General features: G+C 44.5%; 3 protein-coding genes across 5 annotated transcripts in view; 2 read left to right on the top strand and 1 right to left on the bottom strand.

Moving 5' to 3' along the window:
• Positions 1 to 15,273, top strand: part of rst (roughest) — a 240,091-nt gene that overhangs the window by 1,285 nt on the left and 223,533 nt on the right. The window contains exon 1 of one of the 3 annotated variants that reach the window (XM_068298452.1): positions 14,654 to 14,768. The exons of the other annotated variants lie outside the window; for them this stretch is intronic. The gene's annotated coding sequence lies outside the window, so the exon portion shown is untranslated. Of the gene's footprint in view, positions 1 to 14,653; positions 14,769 to 15,273 lie in introns of those variants that run through there. 3 annotated transcript variants of the gene reach the window in all.
• On the bottom strand, positions 919 to 15,156 carry r (carbamoyl-phosphate synthetase 2, aspartate transcarbamylase, and dihydroorotase rudimentary). Its single transcript, XM_068298448.1, has 7 exons — positions 14,896 to 15,156; positions 8,310 to 12,273; positions 8,129 to 8,233; positions 3,675 to 3,814; positions 1,794 to 3,615; positions 1,356 to 1,739; positions 919 to 1,275 (listed from the first exon to the last, which is right to left on the bottom strand). The coding sequence occupies exons 2-7, from the start codon at positions 12,267 to 12,269 to the stop codon at positions 1,063 to 1,065; spliced, it is 6,624 nt and encodes a 2,207-aa protein (XP_068154549.1). The 5' UTR covers positions 12,270 to 12,273; positions 14,896 to 15,156; the 3' UTR covers positions 919 to 1,062.
• On the top strand, positions 4,421 to 7,818 carry LOC137583424 (uncharacterized). Its single transcript, XM_068298449.1, has 2 exons — positions 4,421 to 5,052; positions 5,113 to 7,818. Exons 1-2 carry the CDS (start codon positions 4,436 to 4,438, stop codon positions 7,673 to 7,675), a joined length of 3,180 nt encoding a protein of 1,059 aa, XP_068154550.1. The 5' UTR covers positions 4,421 to 4,435; the 3' UTR covers positions 7,676 to 7,818.

Here is a 15,273-nt window from a genome sequence, read left to right as displayed (position 1 = left end):
AAATAAGATATCAATTTTCAAAATTGGTTTAACTTTGGAAAAATTATAGTCTCGTAAAGTTAAGAGATTATAAAATTCAAATAAATTTGACATTTTTGAGGACATGAAAAAGTGTTTCAAGTTCAATGGGTGTCCTATTTCGCAATATTTCATTATTCAATAAAATGCTAAAAACATTAGTTTACCCTCTAAACACACATAGGGACTTCTCTGCCACTCTGGTGTTAAAATTTGTCTAATTTAAGCCCAAAAGTATGCTATAAAGTATTGAAGAAATTTTTGATTTTGAAGAATGATTTGACTCTTTTGCATCTAACAAACAAGCAAACAACAGGATATTCCAGAATCTGTTAAAAATGTACGAACAAAGATTCTTTTCCTATCCATTGCATACTTCTGGGTGCCTATTTTTCAGCCTCTGGAATTAGCGTATTCGAATCCGTTTAATTACCAAAAATCATGTCATAGTCAGAAAATTTTGTTTAATTTTAAGAATGAGAAGAGTTATCCCAAGTAATTTTAAAATAATGGAACTAATTGAACAGGAAAATGAATTTGTTTCAAAAAATAATGATTCTATGAAAATTATAGAAGAACAATAAGTTCTAACACAACAATCTTTGGTCAATCAAGGCTAGAAATTATCGGCAATTGAGCACTTATTGTTAGTTAATTATATCAATGTACTTATAAAACTAGAGATAAATTTTAATGTAAAGTTTTCCGCGTCATTATCTCTTGAAATATTAAGTTTTTCTTCGAATTTTGCTCTTAAACCGGCTTCCGGATGTCGATTGCATTTATTTTGTCAAAGTTTGAAAACTAAGAAACATTTCCTTCTGTTTATACGTTTGAATATTTGTCTCGATTTGTCTCTGGGCCCAATGTGTGTTCCCTACCGACCAGAACACCGGGAAATGTGAAAAAATGTCTGGCTTTTATTATTTTGGTTCTTTCAATTGAACAGCTATCACATAATAAAGGTAAAAAAAAAGATGGGTATATGTAAATGTAAATGGGAAAAATGCATAAAGAGAAATCGAGAAGTCACATTGTCCCCCTTCATAGGGCAGCGGTGTTGCGGCAACCAACAACCATTGCTAGCAGAGCCATGCGAATGTACATGCCATACTCGGCCTGCCGGAAGTAGGCAGCTCTGGGATCCGAATCGAAATCGCGACTAATCTCATCCAGACGCGGCAATGGATGAAGTACAATGGTGCGGTTTTTGGCCCGTGTCATCAGTTGGGGAGTGACAATATATTTGCCACAGCACTGCAGGGACAGAAACAGAGAGTGAAAAGATAATTTTTGTGGATAGGATAGGATTCTAAGGTGGGAGAACGAGAACTCACCCGCTGGTAGTCAGCCTCGCTAGAGAAACGTTCCCGTTGAATGCGCGTCATGTAGATGACATCGGTGTTAGGCAATACCTCTTCCATAGAAGTCAAGAAGAACTGCTTAACTCCGTGATCGTGCAAATATTGAGTCAGCTCCCTGGGCATCTCCAGGCCCACGGGGGCAACATAATTCAGTGTGACGTCATACCGCATGAGAAGGCGGGCCAAGGAATGAACAGTTCGCCCGTTTTTCAAATCTCCCACCATGGTTATGGTTAGTCCATTGACTGTACCGATTTCCTCGCGGATTGTGAAGATGTCCAGTAATGCTTGGGTGGGATGCTCACCCACACCGTCGCCGGCATTGATCAGGGGTTTGCGCGAGAATGAGGCTGCGCGCTAAAGAAAAGTTTAGATCAGTTGGCGTTATGACGATTTTCATCCGTTACTTACTGTTACGGCACCTGGCTCCGGATGACGCAGAACCATCACATCGGCATAGCTGGCCATCACTTTAATGCTATCCTCCAGCGTCTCACCCTTCTTTACCGACGATGTATCCTGATCCATGCTGATAACCCGTCCGCCCAGCCGTTGCATAGCCGCTGCAAAGCTGCACTGAGTCCTTGTGCTCACTTCGTAGAAGACACTGGCCATAATCTTGCCGCGCAAGAGATCATCCACTGGCCGATCCTTGGTGACTCGCGACTTTAACAATTGGGCCAGATTAAAGATATCGTTGAGATGCTCCTTGGTGAACATATCGACTGACAGAATGTGTTTGCCCACTAGCGAATGGGCCACTGGATTCGGACTATTCGGCAACTGTGTGGTCTTTTGCAGATACTCTCGCAGGGTCGACGAGTCGAGACGTAAGCGAGGCGAAGGCGAAACGGGACGCAGGAAGCCGACGCCGCCCGCACCGGCCTCGTCCTCGAAGTGAACCTTGGGTACCTGCTCGCTGCCGGTGAGAAGACGAGCGAATGTATCATTGGCATCAGTATCGCTGGGTAGTTCCGCCGCCTCGGCAAGACATTGCAGAGCTGATGCGGTGGCACGCACATTTTGACCATAGCCGGGCTGAACCAACACTTGGCCATCAATGTAGGCCACCTCGCCGCGCAGAACCACTCGATGCACACGACCCTTGACCTTGGTGCCGTCGAACGGTGTCCAGCGGGCCTTGGTCTTTAGGTCACTGGCGTTAATCGTCCATTCCTCATCTAGGTCGACTTCCACATAAGTGTGCGGCTGTTCGGGCAAATTAAATATACTTCTCGGATTGCGATGGAACTTTCGCTTAATGTCTTCAATGGTTAGACGGCCCTCATTCACGGCCTGCAATAGCATTGGGAGAATTGTCTCCAAGCCGGGAAAACCTGGCGGTGGATTATCCGATCGCTTCTCCTCGAGTGTGTGCGGAGCATGGTCGGTGGCAAACACATCAATGTAGTCCATATTCTCCCACAGGGCTTCCTGATCCTCGGGAGAGCATAGAACGGGTCGCACCTCAGCCATTCCTGCGCCCAAATGCTCCACGTCCTTGGTACTAAGGAATAAATGATGCGGACACACTTCGCAAGTCACCTTTATGCCCTTCTCCTTGGCCGCCCGTATCAATTGGATCTCCTCCTTGCGAGCCACATGACAAATGTGGACCGGCCTATCCAATAAATGCGCCAGCAGCAATATAGCCGCCATGCTTTGTCTCTCAGCGTGGCACACAATGGGTGCCCGCTTTGGCCAATGCGATAAATGGCGCTGCCAAGCACCGATATCACTTAACTTTAATGTGCCGAACGTATTGTTGAGATACATTTTCAAGCCACACGCCTGAGTAGCCAATTCATGGGCATGCGACCAATTTGCATCCGAGGCTCCCAAATACAAGGCGTAATCGCAACGGGATCCCAAGCGGGCCAACTCTTGGAACTGTTGGAAAGTCTCCCGATCTACAATTGACGGATTTGTGTTGGGCATGGCGCACACAAGTGTCACACCGCCGGCCAAAGCTGCTGCCGTGCCGCTGTCGAAATCCTCCTTGTGGGTGCCGCCTGGTTCTCGCAAATGCACATGGACATCAATGAATCCTGGCAACTTGACAATGCGTCTCGAGGTCATGCAATCCGTATGGGTTTTCATTGCCGGATTACGTCCAGTCAGACGCATCGATTCCACCAGCAACTTGGTACACTTTACATCCGTGACCAGAGGAATGGAATAGTCCACAGCCAGGCGGCGGGTACGATAGCCATGTGTCATGAATGACGAGACACTGCAACGCAAAAACGAAAAGAAATGATATCGAATTGTGATCCAAGATCAAAGACTTACCGTCTGGCTCCGCCACCTCGCATTGGCAAATTGATGACTAAATCAAAGTGCTTCTTTGCCAAAAATTCGGCCAGATGACGTAGTTCACCATTGAAGTCATCGGGAGTTAGCTTATCGAATGTCCACTGAACCGATTCCACCTGCAGGAAGTTAACGGGTTTTAGGAATTATATTGGGAATTTCCAGAATTTCAGGTGACAACTATAAACGCTATCTCAGTTTAAGAACTTGTTTAATGTTCTTCAAATAAAAATAACGATAATGATCGAAAGGAACACAGAAAATTGGGTGCAACTGGTTAAATGTAGAATTCAATTTCGCACTTACAATACTTATACTATAACGTTTGACTTAAGAGCTATTTTTATTTGAGAAACAGTGGAACCAATGCTACATGACCCAGGAAAAAACCAAACCGGAATCGCTTCCAACTAAAACTAGTTGAGAATTACAAACGGAGTGATGTGTAAAACAAAGTAAAGTCTTTGACTACTGAAAGAGTGACATTTGCCCTTTTTGTGGACCTTTTTCTACGTTTTAATCGGTCAAATGGTGTATCTAGGAAAACAGGAGACGGACTTGAGATTTTCAATTTCAAATCCAGTAAGAATCGACCACTGTTGATACAGTCGTAAAGTGACAGAGCCGGAAGCATGGAGGAGTATAGGAAGAGAGCCATTATCTGAAAACACTTGTTACTTTCTGCGATTCTTATCTATGACAAGAAAATGACATTCGATTGAATGGCGATTGTTATCAAAATGCTATTACTGATCGTAGACATTCAGTTGGTGCCAACGGTCGCGATGGGTTGCTCCTGCTCGAGGCCATTAAGCGATAGTCAGAGCGTTCAGCAAAATGCCCTGCAGACGATAAACGATCAGCAGTTGCAGAAGTCGTCACGACGCCGACGACAGGAAGAAAAACGACGACAGCGACAACTCCATAGACTACAGAAACGTAATGGAAGAATTCAAAGGCATGACAGAAAACAACAACAACAACGTTATCCAAGGCAATCGGGAAGCCAGAGAAGCACAAGTTCCAATTGGCGTCACAATTCCCAAGTTGCCATGCGTTTACTGGGTGGCAGCAATGGAAGCAGTGCCACAGAATGCGGCAGTGCTCTATATGCCCGCACTCTGGAGAAGCAACGTGAGGATCATCATCGAATCATCGAGAGGAAGACCCTCTATCAATTGGACAGCCAACTGGAGACATTTCTGCTTAATCAAGTGTTACTTGGAATGCAGTTCTTTAGCCACTTTGAGGCAGAAATGTCAGCCATGGATCAACAACTGCAGGCCAAGCGACGGGCCAGTGCCCAATTGTTGAGTGAGCACAGTTTGCTTCATGCCAGTGTCATCGATGTGGCAGTGTAAGTTGAATGACCGAACGACTTTATCTGCAGATTATTGATTGTAATTTCATTCTGAAGGCAGGTAAAATTTGGTGGCCAGCCGCTACAGAAACCCTTGACGTATGTGGTATTCGAAAATGTGGATATAGCGAGACCGAATGATGCCAATTATGATTCGATTGCGGCCTTGTGCAAAGTTTTGTTGGACACAGATTACTACAAGAGTACACCCGCACGCTGGGATTATGTACAACTGATGGAGCGCACCCGTTGGATGGGCTATGTGCGTTTGAAGCTGCGCGAGCAACATCAGCAATCGATGATAAGTCCAACGAGATCTTTGAACAGCTTTAGCGATGAGATAGACGGCGGCATCTATACGGATGGCAGTTCCAGTTCTGGTTATAGTACGGCTGACAGTTGGAAGGATTATGATCATGTATATATGTCGCGTTTGAATAATCCACGACCCTTGAAAGAGTTGCGCATGACACAAGTTTCACTTCGTAGAAATGTCTTACCGGATGAATGTATTTCTCAGTTGGCCAAATGCTTGCCACCCTGGCTAATGGATGATGACGATGACGACGACGACGATGATGATGATGATGACGAGGAGGCTGACTATGAAGATGGAGAGATTGAAGTTAAGAATAGAGAAACTCCTGCAGAAATGCAACAAGGAGTTGGTTTTGATTCTCCCTCTGGCTACGAGACCGTAGAGGTATTGCGTCAATGCCGCCTGGAGCAACAACATCGGCGTACACTGCTTCAGCAAAGCTACTTGAGTTCCACACAGTTTATGAACTATTTTGGAGAACTTTTGCGCCAGCATTTGGCTAAAGATTTACATATACCCGCGGCCCAATTGGCTTCTGGTAGCTATCGTGGCTGCACGGTGATCCTAGACCAAGAGATGATGGTGCCCGCAATCCATGTCCCGCATGGCTGGCCAGATTGCGCCTTTGAGTTCAATCGTCGAACGCGACCTGTGCTTACCAATTTGCATACAGGAGAGAAATTCCAATGGCCCACCGAACAGATGCGTCAGCGAATTAAATCCTTTGGCTTTCATGTGATACCTGAGGGTCATTCGCCCAAGCATAGGAAGAATCCTTTCCGGGAATTGGAATGGCGCATTGTTTTCCCCCAGGCGGAAATTTATCTGGAGAGACAGTTGAATCAAATGCAGCTCAAGGTATTTCTTCTGATGAAACTTCTCGTACGGACATTTGTCGGGGAGCAATATACGGCCATGGGCTCCTTGATGGAACAACTGCGGGCCCATCTGTTCTGGCAGTGCGAAAGTAACACCAATGAGTGGCCCGAAGAGTTCTTGGGAGAACAGCTGGTTCGCTTTGTGCGCACCTTTGCCGATTGTCTGGCACGCAAGGAACTGCGCGACTATTTCATCAAGGAGCGCAATCTTCTTGAGCATGTGCCGGAGGATGCATTAATGCAGCTCCACACCATTATGGCGGGAATAGCCGAGCATCCGCTGCTGCATATGGTCGAGGCCTTGAAGCATTTGCAGCATCATGAGAATTTCTATCCACCATTGGACTACAACCGTTTGCTGGGGAACATCTTTACCGAAGACTATATTCAACTGCGCGAGTGGAGTAAATTCAAGAGGCAAACTCCAGTAAACAGCACCTCCGCTGCTCCCTGGCATGGGCAGCTAGTATCACCGGAGACAAAAGATAATAAGCGGAGCAAGGAAGTCATTACAGATGCCCAGGGCTGGTTGGGCCTGGCCGAGCACCAGGAGCGCTCACGGGGTAAGCTTCGACGCAAGACCCAACGCATGCAAGCTGCGCAGCAAATGAAACTCCTTGAGCAGCGGCAAATGCAATTGCAGAGGGAGATATCCGTCACCAGTTCGGTGGACAATCTGGACTTGCAATTGCTGATCGCCACCCGGCGATCCAACTCGAATGCCAGCAATGGCATAGAACAGCAAACGCAACCCCAGTTCAACAATGGTCTAGAAATATTGCGTCGCACTAATCTCCTCGAGCTACTGCTCGATCATATGCTGAGTATGCTCCGCAAGGCCATAGCTTTTCGCAATTGCCATCACTCTCATCTCTACCTAGAGCAAGGCCAACGTTTGTGTCGGCTCTATCAGAAATTGGGTTGCTCTCAGCATGCCCAGCATTTTGTTGAGCAGCTGTGCGAAGAGGCCAACAATTTGGAAAAGATGGAGACATCTCCAATGCCATCGGGGTCGTGGCCATCGTTCTCTTCGCTGTTCCTGACACCACCAACTTCACCCAGCCGCAGTGTCAGTCCCCAGCATCCGCGTAGATCTATAAAATTCGACGATCATGTGGTTTTAATTCATTCACCGCCTCAACCCAATCAGAAAACAGAGGACGGAAGCGATAGCGAGCACCAGGAGGAAGAGAATGAAACTATCCCATCAGGAGCAGCAGCAGAACCAACACAGACAAACTCGGAAAGTATATTGTCTTTGGGTAATCTTCTGCAGCGTCTCAATATTCAACCCGATAAGGTTCAAACTTTAACACAGAAAACCGATCAGCTAATGCAGACCCTAGCGCCAGAATCCAAGCGTGAGGAATTACGTCATATGGTTAAACGTAATGCACAAAAGCTAAAAGAAGCCCTCAACTAAATGCGCAAATCCATAAATGCACTAAGATAAGACCCGTAGATATAGCCACCCATATAAATAAATGTATACATATATAAATTCTGTTCATACACACATACATATACATATATAAAAATATAAAAGTCATTTTATATAGATGATAAGCCCGCCCAGAGTTTGCAATGTTTAAAAGTCAGTTTAGAGTGCAAACTAGAAATTGAAACTGAAGGATTGCCCATCGCAGTTAACAAGGGCCATGGTCAATAAATCGGATATTGAGGAATGTTAGACCATCGACTTTTATCTCGAATGCCATTCCGACCGATATAGTTCTTATCGAACCAACACAACGTGATGAATCAATCAAGTTTACTTTGTTATGCATGGGAACAGAAAAAGTCACCAATATTGGATACTTAAGGGGATCGGGAAAAAGGCTTTCTTTGCGTTATATAAAATAATTAAATTACTTACATCAACGCCATGTTCGGCATAGAAGTCACCGGTACCCATTGAGGCATATAGTTTGTAGCCCATTTTGGCCAAGTCCCGAATCGATGATAGCAATTCCATTTTGTGCTATCAATCAAAAAAAGAAGAAGAGGGAACACTCTGTATAGTAAGTGTAATGATTGTTGAATTCATTCTGGCTCACCTTAAAACTGCCAATGGATAGTAGAACAGCATTTTTAGGAATCTCAAAACCGGTGGACATCATGGCCTTTAGATAGGCCTCATAGCGATTATCCCCAAAGCAGGCCACTTCGCCGGTGGAAGCCATCTCGACGCCTAGCTGAACATCGGCCCCGGCCAGACGAGAGAAACTAAACTGGGGCACTTTGACGCCGACTTTACCAACACCGTGTAGCACCTCCAAATGCGGTTCCACCTCCAAACCCATAATGGCACGGGTGGCAATGGCCACGAAGTCATGATCCAATGTCTTGGAGACGAAGGGAAATGAACGTGAAACACGCACATTGCACTCGATAACCTTGAGTTCGTTATTCTTGGCAATCAGTTGCATATTGAAAGGTCCCGTCACATCCAGAACACTGGCCAGGTCGCAAGTGATGCGCTTTATGGCCTCTAGAGTCTCGGCATTAATGTCCTGCGGCGGGGTAACCAGTGTGGCATCACCCGAATGGACACCAGCGTTCTCTACATGCTCGGATACGGCTATGCAAAGGACTTGGCCATCTGCGGCGACTGCATCCACATCGATTTCTTTGGCTTCTGTAAGGAATTTTGAAATGACCACGGGATGCTCGCGACTCACTTCTGAGGCGGCATTTAGATACGTTTCCAGATCCTGATTCGAATAGGCGACATTCATGGCGGCGCCAGAGAGGACATAAGACGGTCTGACCAGACAGGGATAGCCCACCTCTTCGCAGAAATCGATGGCCGACTGCAGATTTGTGAGCTCCTTCCATCGGGGTTGCAAGATTCCCTTGCGGTCGAGCATACGGGAGAATTTGAAGCGGTTTTCAGCACAATCGATGGACTCGGGTGACGTGCCCAATACTTTGGCCTGCTGGCGATGCAAGTCCATGGCAATGTTATTGGGCAACTGGCCACCCATCGATAAGATGATGCCATCGGATCTCTCCAACTCGTAAATGTCCATGACAACCTCAAAGCTAATCTCCTCGAAATAAAGGCGATCGCACATATCATAGTCGGTAGACACTGTCTCAGGATTGTAGTTGATCATAATGGTTTGCTTCTGCAGCTTGTGCAACTCCTTGAGACAGCTAACCGCACACCAATCGAACTCCACCGAGGAGCCAATGCGATAGACACCCGACCCGACCACAATTATATGCCCACCAGGGAAATCCAAATCGTGCTCCTGCCCATTGTAAGTATTATATAGATAATTGGTGCTAGCCGGCCATTCCCCAGCCACAGTATCGATTTGCTTCACAAATGGCCGGATCGAGTGCTCCAAACGTAGTTGCCGCACAGCCAGCTCTGTGCTTTTGGTGGCCATGGCTATCTGCTTGTCTGAAAAGCCCAGACACTTGGCTTTCAATAGCAGTTCCTTGCTCAAATCCAATGTGTTCTTGAATTTACAAATCCTTTCCAGTTTATGAAGGAACCAACGATCAATTTTCGTCAGTTGATGCAGCTCATCAATACCCATGCCCGAATGCAAGGCAGCGGCCAGGACAAAGGGACGCCTGTCCGTGGGGACGGACAGAAGCTCCTCATCCACAACGGCGCCATTAGGCTCGAAACCCTGAACATCGCTGTCCACCATGCGCAGAGCCTTCTGAAAGGCTTCCTCAAAGCTGCGACCAATGGCCATCACTTCGCCCACACTCTTCATGGAGCTGCCAATATTCTTGCTGACCCGCACAAATTTGGCCAGATCCCAGCGTGGAATCTTGACCACACAGTAATCAAGACTCGGCTCGAAGCAGGCGGTGGTATTTCCGGTAACGGAATTCTTGATATCCGGCAGAGGCAATCCCAGCGACAATTTAGCTGCCACATACGCCAATGGATAGCCTGTAGCCTTGCTAGCCAGGGCAGAGCTACGCGAGAGTCGCGCATTCACTTCGATGATGTAGTATTGCTCGGAGTCCGGGCACAGGGCATACTGGATATTGCACTCACCGACGACGCCAAAGTGCCGGATAACCTTCAGAGCAGTGCTTCGTAGCATTTGGTATTCGCGATCCGAAAGAGTTTGCGATGGAGCCACCACAATGCTTTCGCCCGTGTGAATGCCCAATGGATCGAAATTCTCCATGTTGCAGACAGTGATGCAATTGTCGTAGGCATCTCGGACCACCTCGTACTCGACCTCTTTCCAGCCCTTTAAGGATTTGTCGACAATCAGTTGACTGGAATGGGCCAGAGCCTGTTGCGCCAGTGTCTCCAGTTCGTCAGCATTGTTGGCAAAACCGGAACCGAGGCCACCCAAAGAGAAGGCGGCACGGGCCATTACGGGATACCCAATACGATTGGCTGCAGCCAATGCCTCGGCCACTGTGTTAACAGCTTCCGATGGTGCCACCTGTTCACCAATCTCATTCACTCGCTGGGCGAATAACTTTCTGTCCTCCGTCTCGATAATCGATTGAATCGGTGTGCCCAGAATCCTCACATTGTACTTGGCAAAGACACCAGCCCTCTCCAGCTCCACACCGCAATTGAGCGCAGTTTGACCGCCGAATGTGAGGAGAACTCCGCTGGGACGCTCCGATTTGATCACCTGCTCCACATAGTGTGCGGTGAGGGGCAGGAAGTAGCATTTATCCGCCATACCTTTGGATGTCTGAACGGTGGCTATGTTGGGATTAATGAGAACCGTTTGGATATTGCATTCGCGCATGGCTTTAATTGCTTGCGAACCAGAATAATCGAATTCACCAGCCTGGCCAATTGATAGACCGCCAGAGCCGAGAATTAACACCTTCCTTGGCTTACTTGGTGGCGGCACCACGCGTTCTGGCTTCAAATGACGCTCAATTAACTGGGGAACTGACAGTGTTGATCCCTTAATGGCCTCCAGGAAGACATCGAAAAGAAACTCAGTGTCCCGGGGTCCGGCATGATGTTCCGGATGAAACTGCACTGAGAAATACGGTTTTGTGCGATGAACAATGCCTTCATTTGTGCCATCGTTGGCATTGACAAACAATTCATCCCAATCCTTGGGCAAATGTTCAAGATCAACGGCATAACCGTGATTCTGTGAGGTCATCAGACAGCGGCCCGATGCCCGGTGCAAGCAGGGCAGATTGTGTCCTCGATTGCCGTACTTCATCTTGTATGTGGAGCAACCAATGGCTTTGGCCAACAACTGATGGCCCAAACAAATACCCATAATGGGTTTTTTACCCGCACTGACGACTTTGCGCACTTGCTGTACTATTTCGGTGCATTTCTCCGGATCACCTGGTCCGTTCGACAGAAAAAGTGCGTCATAATCATTATCGTTAAGCTCAGTGCTAAAAGGTAACAGCCGAACAGAAGCTCCTCGCTCTAGAAGACAACGCAACTGATTAAGTTTCAAGCCACAATCCAGTACAGCAATGCGGGGACCAGCTCCACTAATGCTCTTGTAGACTTGCTCCGTCTTGATGCTGACCTCCTTGGCTAAGTTCTTGGCGTTGGGATCAACGAATTCCAATTTTTTTACGGCCGACGGTGACACATCGCCATAGACAATGCGTCCAAGGAGGCTGCCGTTTTCACGCAACTTCTTGGTAAGGGCACGGGTGTCCACTCCACTGATGCCGGGCACTTTGTGTTTCTGCAGCCATTGCGAGAGAGTTTGGCGGGATCGCCAATGCCAGGATTCATCGCATACCTCCCCCACCACCAATCCAGCCGCCTGGACGGCACCTTCAAACCATTCAAAGTGCTCAGGAAGTCCGTACTTATCCAACTCCTTGGCATCAGGGACACCGTAGTTTCCAATCAGTGGATAGGTAAACACCAGAATTTGTCCACTGTACGAACGATCGGTTAGGGCCTCCGTATAGCCAACCATGCCCGTTTGAAAGACCACCTCACCACTGATAGGTACGTTGGTAGCTCCAAAAGGCTCTCCTGGCATAATCGTGCCATCCTCGAGAACCAGATAACAAGTTGACATGACGCTAAAGGAAAAAGAAATGTAAGAAACAAGGCTAAAATTAATTCATTAATGGATAAAGATTACTACCACAGATCGTAGCCATTCATGGACAATTTTTCTTATAAAACAGTTCGGTAATTTTCGAGCAATATTAAAAATATTAGAGTGATGTCTATGTGTTATACAAGACCAAGATCTAGATCGACAAATGTAAATACATATAAAGTTACGCCAAAATAACTCAAGAAGTGAGAAATTAGTATATGGAAATTGACAAAAACAAAAAAAAAGCAATTAAAACTCTTTTTCTAGATTACACCTAGAGATTAAAGCAACTCATTAAAAACAAATGGCAAACAAATCACTTTAAAGAACTACCAAAATTTCAAAACAAAACAAACGCCTTTTAAAATAAGTTCAACAACAAAAGTAGTTGGAATACATTAAAGATCTTTTAAAGCTGAAGATTTAGGGAAATATTTTGCCTTGTGCCCTTTAAATAAAATAAATATTTTAGAATCTTTGATATTAAAACTCTCACAGTGTGACAAAATTTTCTAATTTGGTTCAAGACTTGGAGAATTTTGCAGAACTAAGAAAATCAGTATAATAGAAACTGTCAGGACGTTTCTAAATATCCGTCTAAAAGCAAACCTCCATAAGGGGTTAATGTTAAATTTGATTTATGTATGTACATACCTTGAAAATGGCCAATTTACATAATTTATTTTTTGGGTTTAATGGAAAAAAGATAAAAATAATTGTATCAAATAATACATTTTCCATACCAAAAAACTATGTTTACAATAATTGAAATTTTATATATTTTTTTTTTTTTTCAAATTCTATTTAATATTTTTGCTTTCTTTATGATAATTTGAATAAATTTAATTAAAAAACCAGAGGGCCGGGGCTAACTTCGACCGCGTCAAAGTTTGTATACCCTTGCAACTTTTTTGGTAACTCTTTCCTTACCTATTAGCCATCAATGTGGAAGAACGTTTTATCTAAAAAGGCTTATGCTTGCGAAAGAAAGGCCTACAATCATAGGAAATAACGAAGATATTGATCAAAGTCACTGTTTTCCACCGATCGTTCCTATGGGAGCTATATGATATAGTCACCCGATCTTTATCAAATTCGGCACAGTCATTAACATATATATTAAATTAAGAAATGTTTAATTTAAAAGCAATCGCATTAAAAATAACGAAGTTATTAACAAAGTTCACTGTTTTCGACCAATCGTTCCTATGGGAGCTATATGATATAGTCACCCGATCCTGATCAAATTTGGCATAGTCGCTTATAGGCGTAGTAAACTCTCTAATATTAAGTTTCACGACAATAGCTCAGAAAATAACGAAGGTATTGAGAAAGTCACTGTTCGTGACTTGGCCGTTTGTATGGGGGCTATATGATATAGTCACCCGATCTTGATCAAATTTGGCATAGTCGCTTATAGGCGTAGTAAACTCTCTAATATTAAGTTTCACGATAATAGCATAGAAAATAACGAAGTTATTGAGAAAAGTCACTGTTCGTGACTTTGGGGTTTGTATGGGAGCTATATGATATAGTGGTGCGATCCGGCTGAATCCGAGATATACAACGCCTGCAGTATATACAAGCCTACGTGCAAAATTTCAGCTCTGTAGCTCTTACGGTCTAGGAGGAGTTTGCGTTGATCCAGACGGACGGACGGACGGACATGGCTAGTTGAACTCGTCTCGTCGTGCTGATCAAGAATATATATACTTTGTATGGTCGGAGATGCTTCGTTCTATGCGTTGCACACTTCTGACCAAAATTAATATACCCTGAATATTATGTCTATAATGAATTCTAGACATAAAATAAATATAAAAGAATAAAATTGTTGTATATGTTTATACAAATTTCTCCTAATATTTTGATTACAATTCCTGAGCTAAGCTTTACTAAAATGTCCTGAAATAATCATTTCCTGGTATGGCCTAATAATTTGTTTTTAATCCAACAGACATATTCTAATAGTTACTTTAATCCAAAGTTTTATTATCCATATACGAATAGCCAGACAGACAGACAATTCGACCGAATCGACCACATGCATGGCCATTGTCTGGCAACATGTTGCTGGCGATTTGTTTTTGTATTGCGTATTCTTCTGGCAAGAGAGTGATACAGAAAGCAGAACATTAAATTGATTGAGGTATGAAAAGGAAACGAGACCTTATCAGTTTGTGTATTATTTACTCAGCGGTTTCACTCACACACCCAGGCATAAATACGCACAACCCACACACACACACACACTCACAGGCACACGCACAGGCACAAACACGCACAGACACACACATGCATACACTGACAGAACAATCGTAGAAACGTGTAAGCACGTGTATCCCGTTTCCATGAAGCTGTAATTTAAGAAGCAACAGCTTAAAAGTGTGTGTGCGTGTATGTCTGTTTTTTTTTGGTTATTATTTTGTGTTGAACTTGAAACCGGTTACTTGAATTAAACAACAATATGAAGTAGGTACAATAACAATCTTCTTCACTCCACATGGCAGAAAAAATACATAGGCCTTAAGAATAATTTACGCCGCAATTGTGATAAAAAAGAAAAACAAATAACAAAACCGCATTGCGTTCCACTTACATTTGGTTTTTTAATATTTTTGTTCCTGTTTTAATGCACGTGGCCCCTGGTTAACTTCGTATTTATTTTCACTCCTTTTTTGTGATAAAACAACACGTACATGTGTATGTCAAAGTGAAGTTTCAGCTCGAGGATAGTGTTGCAACTTCAACTAAATTCGATTAATTTCGCTTCAATTAAATTCAAAATGCGTCCGTGCTTCAAAAGAAACAACAAACAAATAACAAAACTGAGCTTCTCGCTGCTTCACAGTGGTTCGGAGTTAGCTGAAAAACTAAGCATATGTGAAATTATTTCCCCTATTTATATCAAGGTTAATTGGGGTCAGCTACCTTGGTATATTGTCTAATATATTTTCTAGTATTCGAAATAAATGTT

This window comes from Drosophila tropicalis, unplaced genomic scaffold, assembly GCF_018151085.1.
Source record: "Drosophila tropicalis isolate 14030-0801.00 unplaced genomic scaffold, ASM1815108v1 contig_867, whole genome shotgun sequence".
NCBI lineage: Eukaryota > Metazoa > Arthropoda > Insecta > Diptera > Drosophilidae > Drosophila > Drosophila tropicalis.
Note: the sequence above shows the minus strand (reverse complement) of the source record. Positions and strands in the feature narration are given on the sequence as shown.

Bases quoted from the DNA above. Each gene is read 5' to 3' on its own strand.
- LOC137583424 (XM_068298449.1), top strand. From the start codon at position 4,436: ATGCTATTACTGATCGTAGACATTCAGTTGGTGCCAACGGTCGCGATG. The intron at 5,053-5,112 runs GTAAGTTGAATG...TTCATTCTGAAG, and splicing joins AGTGTCATCGATGTGGCAGT to GCAGGTAAAATTTGGTGGCC.
- r (XM_068298448.1), bottom strand. From the start codon at position 12,269: ATGTCAACTTGTTATCTGGTTCTCGAGGATGGCACGATTATGCCAGGA. The intron at 3,815-8,128 runs GTAAGTAATTTA...AACTTCCTGCAG, and splicing joins ATGCCGAACATGGCGTTGAT to GTGGAATCGGTTCAGTGGAC. The intron at 1,276-1,355 runs GTGAGTTCTCGT...CTGTCCCTGCAG, and splicing joins GCGAGGCTGACTACCAGCGG to TGCTGTGGCAAATATATTGT.